The sequence below is a fragment of the Papaver somniferum genome, chromosome 8 (genome assembly GCF_003573695.1).
Source record: "Papaver somniferum cultivar HN1 chromosome 8, ASM357369v1, whole genome shotgun sequence".
Taxonomy (NCBI): domain Eukaryota; kingdom Viridiplantae; phylum Streptophyta; class Magnoliopsida; order Ranunculales; family Papaveraceae; genus Papaver; species Papaver somniferum.
This window is the reverse complement of record NC_039365.1, coordinates 157,190,899-157,198,548: the sequence shown is the minus strand read 5'-3', so window position 1 is coordinate 157,198,548 and position 7,650 is coordinate 157,190,899. Positions and strand designations below refer to the sequence as shown.

The window sequence follows — 7,650 nt, the reverse complement described above, 5'->3', positions numbered from 1 at the left end:
ACACAATACAAATCTACAAGGCCTAATTACCTATTTATATAGATTATAAATTTGGCCACCAAGAATCCTAGCCAGATTAGGAAACCCTTCCCTAAATAACCACGACTAACATTAGGAAATAATAATTAGTCTTCAATAACTAACAGACAATTGGCAAATGTTGCACGAGGATATTTCAGTTCATGATACCTTGGCAGAACTTTGTTCTCGGATAGGTGATCTTAGAACAGTCCGGATTTTAGGTTTCAGTCCGGTAGACCGTAATATTATTTTGCTCAGTTGCCAGCACCAGGTTTGGGAGTTCAATGTCCAAACCAGAAGTTTTGAAGAGCTTGGTCATTCTTCACTTTTGACTAGCAGGCTAATAAATGATACAGGGAAGATGTCCTACCTTTTGTGTAAAAGACGACGCCAACAATACTGCCACCATTCTCTAGGATGAACACTTAAAGCCATCCTTACATTTCAAATCTTGATAAACAAAAGAACGAAGACGGGGTGAGGTTAACTGAAGAACTCAAGCCTCTTTCAAGTTTTTAAGTTATTTTACGCTTTCATCAGTTTTCTTCTGAATTTGGGGAAGTCAGGATGATGTTTGGTTCTTTTTCTTAAAGTTCTCAATCAGATGTAAACAAGTAGTATTTATTTTAGCCTGAAAAACTGTTTGGAGTCAAATCAAAGTGGCATTAGTTGTAACCATAATTTGGTTGCATGTACTTGCAGGATTTTAGCCTACCTTGTCCAATAACATCCGTAACAAAAGATAATAAGTTCTTCGAAGAACTTGCAGATGTTGTAGCGGGTGAGATGGATACCAATGTGTTTACAAGATTTTTCTCTAGTTGTATGTATTTGCAATCACCATTACGCAGTAGTAAAGTAAGGGGAATGGAAATGTTGAAGTCAATCCATTGATCAGAAACAATATTTAGTTCTTTTCTTCTTCTATATATGCGAATGCGAATTCAGAAGATCGATATTACTACTAAAAAAACAATTCTCTCTTTTTGTACTAATGAAAATGAATTTCCTCGGTGTATTCTCATTTCTCATGTTATAAGCTTTTGTTTCTTTCACTTCTTCTGCATTCTCTAGAACCATGAAAGAAATGTCCCAACCACAACGAGCATCGTTAGTGTTTGACGAGCTCCTGAGGAACTTGGTGCATCCTGAGCTGACCCTGATCCTTGTCCTACACAGGGAAAAATAAAAATAAAAAGTTAATATACTGTCAGTACAAATCCCACATCACTTGAATACTATCAATCATGCAACTTTTTCCTTTTGGCTAGTAAGTCTTGTACAATCATCTAAAACGAACTCTTGATCGACCATTTTCTTACAACTACACTTCTGGACTCTATACTGCTGGGCTAATCATAAAGGGAAATCAGAATTCACATATTGGGAAAATTCCTAAAATTATATTGATTCAACTGGAAATATTAGAACTAGCTAGGAGGAGGTGGTAGGACGACTGTACCAGTTTTGTTTAGTCCAAAAGAAGTGGAACTTGGAGGAGGTGGTGACGTACCATTTTCTGTCCCTGGTGCTGGTGGTGAGCCGAAATCAAATCCAAGGTTGATACAATCTGCTCCCAAGGAACCTAAAAACCAATGAAAACGAATAATAGTGTGCATTATTATATTTACAGAAAAGGTAAAAATGCAGGACATAATTTATACCTGACATTTCATATGGGTACTGTGATAGAACAAAATGATGATCACTTACATTCTTTAAAACAAGGCATGTCTTTCTTGTTAAAGAGATTAGCTGACCCTTGATCGCACTTACAAACATTTGCATCTCCATCTTTAACACAAGTTCCATATCCACACCATAAACAAGCTAAAAGCATAGATAGAAAAAGAAGAAGAAAAATCTAATCAATTGTTACAAGAATAATCATAGGTATAAATTATCAAATACGTCGTTCGTGAATTACTGGCTGTAGTATTTACCACTTAGAGAAGGTGATGGAGGAGGAAGAGATGTGCCACCGCAATCAAGATCAAATGTGCCTGAAAATTCACCAAAAGTAATCTCATCATTTCATGTACAAGTACTGCATTTATGCTTTTTACGGAATTATACTTAATTTATCCACATACTGATTACACCTCATGGGTATGGGCACGCAAAGATTACCCCATGAGTCCATGACTAGTTTTACGTGAGAATGATTTTAGCCTCCGTACACGATGAAAATCTTATATATTTCACATTTGGATCATCTTTAACTAGACCATATATTATAGAGAGAGAGCGGCTTACAATCAGGAATGATGCATAGAGGGATTGTAATATTGGCAATTTGAAGGTTCTTCCAACCAGGATTACAATGACAAACAGGTATGATTGTATCATTTGATCTACATTTTCCTTGTACACAATTTACATGGTTGCACGGATCTACAAGAACAAATCAATGCGCATTTCGTCAATCATAAAGTTCACAGGTAATCTAGTGAGAAAGAGAGACTGGCTATACCTGGAAAAAGGCCTGGTGGTAACTGAGAATTACCAAGTCTGGAATTCAAAACAATGAACACGATGAAGAAAGGAAGAAGAATTGTGAATTTGTAACTGCCCATGTCTATTGCTTAGCTTTAATTAAGGATTAAAGATATCTAGGGAAATATTTTTGTAAAGAAAAGATGATCAGTGTAAAGTAGATTAGCTAAAGAATGGACTAGTTAACAAAAGATGAATATTACTACTGTTTGGTTGTTGAAGTTAGTTTTCGAAGCATTTATTTATAGAAGATAGACAGATAATAGTTATTGACAAATTATGACTTGAAAAACAAAAACAAAGTTAACTAATTAATAAAGAAGTTTAATTTCGTTAACCTTAATCTAGAAAGGGGGTTATGAAAACCCTTACAAATAATTGGTTTTGCACTAACAGTCGATGGCAAAATTGGTTTCTATGTTCTTGGTATTGTTGACTCACGTTAACTTTTGAGTCACTAAAAGTGAATTAAGGTGGCGGTGTAAGCTAGGAAGGAGTAGAGGAAAAGACGCTCTAACGTTTACCTGTTAGGGGACATGGCGTTGCTTACCACAATGTCACAAACTCTAGACAATTAGAATTTGTTGGTAGTCCAGAAGTCTCAATACTCAACGATACCTAAACTTGCCTGCATTTTGGAACAAAAAAACAAAAGCTGGGATCATAAGATCTTCCGAATTTGTAATCAACGGTTCGATATATGACATGTGTCTTGATAGAATGGCTTAGAAGTAATCTCAATTTGGCTACAATGATCATGGATCAAGTCTAGAGTCTATGGACCTGTTGGTCAAAAAGTTGCAAATAAGCTTTCTGAAATGTACCATTTAATGGAAGTTTCCACAAACAAAAAGAATGCAGGACACAACAAGAACAAGGATACCAAAAATCTATTAGTCTGACTGCATTGAAGTTCCTTGCTAGCATAATCAAAATATGACTACTTCAGAACTGGTTTTCTTTTCTATTACTGGAATTGCGTAAATGGGGGTTACATGTGTAGAAACACAAAATAGAACAGTCAATCCCTTGAACACCACAACCATCATGCTCAACAACTCTGAAAAATGGAAAACATTAATAAAACGGAGCAAATTGTTGATCAGCAAACTAAAAAGGGATTAAAAAAACAACAACAAACATTAACCACACTACACATTCTTCGTAGAAGAAACAATATCATGCAGATCCAAACTCATGGAACCACTTCTCATGGCGTTCAATATCAGCTGGAGAAACACTTCTTTGAACTTTCTTTAGAGCTTCTTCAAAATCACACATTGCAACTGGGTCATTTGATATATCATCCTTCGCCATGCTCTTGATTTCATCACGTGTCTTACCTGCTATCTTACGCCTCATTCCATTTAAAGATGCATCTCGGCAAACATTTGTGAGATCGTCCCCACTGTATCCCTCTGTTCGTCGGGCTACATCGTCAATGTTAACATCAGGGGCCACCTGCCATTTGTCAAGGACAAGAAGTCAGAGAGATGTAACTGTATAATACATGCAGGAGAGATAACAGAATATGCAGGAACAGGAGTAAGTAATAGAACATGGTATTTTGACAATGGTAGATATACAGGATTCTCCTACAGGGGAAGGTTGGCAACAGTCATGCCTTAAAAGGTTTATTCAGCGTAAGGGTAGGTAATGCCATGAGCGTGTACAGGGTTCTCCTACAGGGGAAGGTTGGCAACAGTCATGAGTTGCTTGAAACTCTACAATAGAACCATGTGGCAAGATTCATTTACATAAAAATCATGCAATCCTGAGGTTAGCAACAGACCATGCTAGGCTGCAAGGCAAGGGGGGAATTCTTGCTTACGCATGTACTTCATGACTCAGGGATTCGAATTTTGACCAAACAAATTCTACATTTTTTTAAAGATGTGAAGTGAATATTCACAAATTACTGAAGGTTTTAATTCCACTAATAGTAAATGAGCCTTGACAATCCAACATGGTGATACTTTTTATAGAAAACAATAAATTCAAGATTCAAAGAAATGTACTTGCAAACGAAAACTCACCTCAACAGTTTTCAAATTAATCTTGATAAGCTCTTTTCGACTCTCAAAATTCGGGAGAGGGATATATATTCTCTTTTCTAGCCTCCTCCTGCATTTACCAGGTTAAATTTCCGTCAGATCAACATATATAACATACACCAGATCAATAATAAAAAATTAAAACAAAAAAAAAAAAGAAAAAAGAAGGATCCAAAAAGGCAAAGTCATAATAAATCCGCTGTTTGTGTTTTCCACAGGAAAGAGATTCTAAACAAAACTTCAGATGATTGCGAACCTAAGAGCCTCATCGATATCCCATGGAAAGTTGGTAGCTGCCAAGACCATCACTATTTTGCGTGCACCATCATCGCCAGGAGTGCTTGCATTGACTCCATCTACCTGTACAAGAAGTTCCGACTTCACCCTTCTCGAAGATTCATGCTCCCCTGATGCCCTGAACAAAAACAGTCATAAATGAACTTTGTGTGAATACATGTTTGTATAAATCTGCAAATGATCAAACGATCCAACAAAAAACTGGCTGGTAAGTAAAGATACAAATAGTCTTACCCTCTGGAATTGCAAAGAGAATCAATCTCGTCAATGAAGATTGTGCTTGGTGCGTAAGATCTGGCCAGATCAAACAAGCACCGAACCATACGTTCACTCTCCCCACGCCATTTTGAAGCTAAAGTAGCAGAGGAAACATTGAAAAATGTTGTGCCGCACTCTGTAGCAACTGCCTTAGCCAAGAGTGTCTTTCCAGTACCAGGCGGACCAAACATAAGCACACCTTTCCATGGCCTTCTAATTCCCTATAAACATAAAAGTTTAATGGTTATTGCTCTGAAAATTTTGACTTTATTAACTAAACTCCCTACATATATCTTGGACTAAGAATTTACCAGCTTACTTAAAGATATTTAGAAAACTTAGAAACAGAAATCCTTGGAAAAAAAATGACATCAAATAAAAGGTTACAGAATTTTCTAGTTCAATTTTGATTGATCCAGCATACCTGGAAATACTCAGGCATCCATAAAGGAAGAACAACAGCTTCCTCCAAAAGTCTTTTGGCGTCTTTAAGTCCAGCAACATCATCCCATCTAACTCCAGGGCTGGTCTCCAAGACATCTCTCTCAAGCATCGCCGCCAATTCAGGATCAGGTCCTTCATACTCTGGCCTCTTCTTCTCCTCAGATTCATCGGTCTGAGAATATAGTTTGAGAATGAGTACAGTCCAGAGGACCAAATATTGGGCATTATAAAGGCACCAGCACGAAGGAGAAGACTGAGGCTGAGCTAAGCAAAGCAATTGCTGATTCATATCTAAACATGAGATAAGTGACTCATATGGAAAGTAGGAATGAAGAGCCAATAGCTTGCTGAAGGACGGTCTATAATGTGTGCACGCGGAATAAGTTTGTAACCTAAAATTTACTTTACACTACCATTTCTCGTCAGTTCTTCTAATGTCCCTTTGTTGAAACCAGTAATAAGAAGTTAAAATCAACAACCACTTTGCTGAAGAAACTCAAAAAAGGTCTAATGCGTTAAAAATTGATTAATGTACACACAAGTCTTTACTTTAGTATAAGAGACTTCTGAACAATGACATAAAACCATTACGAAGCAATGCAATTAACTGTGTAACTTACCGCTGATTCGCTCTTGCCCGAATTGGATTTGCTAGAACCAGCAGCTTTTTTCCCAGTAGTTCCAGAAGCAACCGACGATCGAACTCCAGCCCCAGTAGATCTAGCACTGTTAGTTGTCTTTCCACCACGACCAGTAGCAGCTCCACCTCTAGTCGAACCACTACGAGCCCAAGTAGGATCTTGAGCTGATTTTCTGGTACCCATTTGTCTAGTATTAGGTCCTCTTCTATTTCCATTATCTCCTCGATTCGGTGGTGCCCAAACATCAGGATCATCAATTGGTGGCGCATTCGACGAAGTTGGATACTCATCAAGTGGTTGAAAAACAAATGAACCCTTAGTTGAAATTGGTGGTGAATTAGCACGTCTATTATTAGAACTATTATTTCCTAATGATTCTTTTAAATTCCTTCTCTCTGTATCTAATTGTTTTACTGTTTCTATCTCATCTGTTAATGCTTTTTTGCAGTTCATCCATTTCGCTCGTATTAATGGATCATCTAGTGAACTCATATGCCTGAATTACAAATGAAAAAAAAAATGAAAACAATAAATAAAAATTAGGGAAAATTCAAAATTGAAGAGAGAGAAAAAAGGGAATAGAGAAATTTACTTGTTGATCTGAGCAATTGCACCATCAAAGAAGATAACTGAAGTATCGTAAAGACCTTCATTGGCATATTCTCTAGCTAATCTTAGATGATCTTGTAGACCTGAAAGTGTTCCTACCATTTTATCAAACTAAGGGATTTTGGATTTTGTATGAGATGTTGGAATCAGGGCTTGAGAAATGTGATGGTTTAGGGTTTGATTTGGGGGTTTTTGAGGTCAAAAAAAAGTAGAGAAGAAGAAGGACTTTTCATTTTTCCATTTTGAAGTAAAGAGAGAGGTTTTGTTTGTTTCTTCTTTTTCTGGTTGTAAACTAAACACACACTACTAAAGAAGATTACTGCGATGTTTTCAAAATGTATATTATTACTGTATTACCCTTCGACATGTTTCTTTTGACCCAGCTGGATCTTTTATAACGTGTTTGGTCCCAACTCGGCACCAGTCAGATCAGATGTTAGGGAATTTGAGTCAGAACTGATTCGCGATGTGACCTAATTCTTGGCTCGGACTTGTTTGAGTTAAAGAATCAAATGTCTCTTATTCATGGGACTAAACCAATGACTCGTATATTTTTGAGCCAACTGAGTCAATTTTGACTCAAAAAACAAACACATTAAGTCAATTCCAGATAAATCAGGTGATTTCAGTCAAATTTAGATGAATCAGATCCAGGAAAAAAAATATGATACAAATCTTACCGAGGTCTTCATAAACCTTCACAAGTTCTAGACACGTTAGTGTGAAGAATGCCTGGTTCTTGTGGTTATGGACCTGTGAAATCACTGAATAATTTCTCATAGGATTCATAACAGAAAAAAGATTTAAAAAAAAACCTTAAAGTTGATAAG

General features: G+C 36.8%; 2 protein-coding genes across 4 annotated transcripts; both read right to left on the bottom strand.

Moving 5' to 3' along the window:
• Nucleotides 1-952: 952 nt before the first annotated feature.
• LOC113302565 (slit homolog 1 protein-like) lies at nt 953-2,705 on the bottom strand. Of its 3 annotated transcripts, none has more exons than XM_026551494.1 (6): nt 2,495-2,705; nt 2,278-2,415; nt 1,965-2,024; nt 1,735-1,851; nt 1,484-1,606; nt 953-1,192 (listed from the first exon to the last, which is right to left on the bottom strand). In XM_026551494.1, the coding sequence occupies exons 1-6, from the start codon at nt 2,595-2,597 to the stop codon at nt 1,092-1,094; spliced, it is 642 nt and encodes a 213-aa protein (XP_026407279.1). In that variant the 5' UTR covers nt 2,598-2,705; the 3' UTR covers nt 953-1,091. The 3 variants fall into 3 exon arrangements, with proteins under 3 accessions (XP_026407279.1, XP_026407280.1, XP_026407281.1); XM_026551495.1 differs by having other exon boundaries at nt 1,535-1,606; XM_026551496.1 differs by lacking the exon at nt 2,278-2,415.
• A 741-nt stretch (nt 2,706-3,446) lies between these two features.
• Nucleotides 3,447-7,095, bottom strand: LOC113303659 (katanin p60 ATPase-containing subunit A1-like). Its single transcript, XM_026552715.1, has 7 exons — nt 6,804-7,095; nt 6,191-6,707; nt 5,551-5,742; nt 5,103-5,347; nt 4,828-4,986; nt 4,554-4,641; nt 3,447-3,978 (listed from the first exon to the last, which is right to left on the bottom strand). Exons 1-7 carry the CDS (start codon nt 6,920-6,922, stop codon nt 3,697-3,699), a joined length of 1,602 nt encoding a protein of 533 aa, XP_026408500.1. The 5' UTR covers nt 6,923-7,095; the 3' UTR covers nt 3,447-3,696.
• Nucleotides 7,096-7,650: the final 555 nt, after the last annotated feature.

What these genes read in the sequence shown, in the direction of transcription:
- LOC113302565 (XM_026551494.1), bottom strand. Translation starts at nt 2,597, where the DNA reads ATGGGCAGTTACAAATTCACAATTCTTCTTCCTTTCTTCATCGTGTTC. An exon ending in TCCATCACCTTCTCTAAGTG is followed by an intron (nt 1,852 to 1,964) that starts GTAAATACTACA and finishes CTATGCTTTTAG; the next exon opens with CTTGTTTATGGTGTGGATAT. An exon ending in TTTTGGACTAAACAAAACTG is followed by an intron (nt 1,193 to 1,483) that starts GTACAGTCGTCC and finishes TTCCCTGTGTAG; the next exon opens with GACAAGGATCAGGGTCAGCT.
- LOC113303659 (XM_026552715.1), bottom strand. Translation starts at nt 6,922, where the DNA reads ATGGTAGGAACACTTTCAGGTCTACAAGATCATCTAAGATTAGCTAGA. An exon ending in GGATGCCTGAGTATTTCCAG is followed by an intron (nt 5,348 to 5,550) that starts GTATGCTGGATC and finishes TTATGTTTATAG; the next exon opens with GGAATTAGAAGGCCATGGAA. An exon ending in TTAATTTGAAAACTGTTGAG is followed by an intron (nt 3,979 to 4,553) that starts GTGAGTTTTCGT and finishes GACAAATGGCAG; the next exon opens with GTGGCCCCTGATGTTAACAT.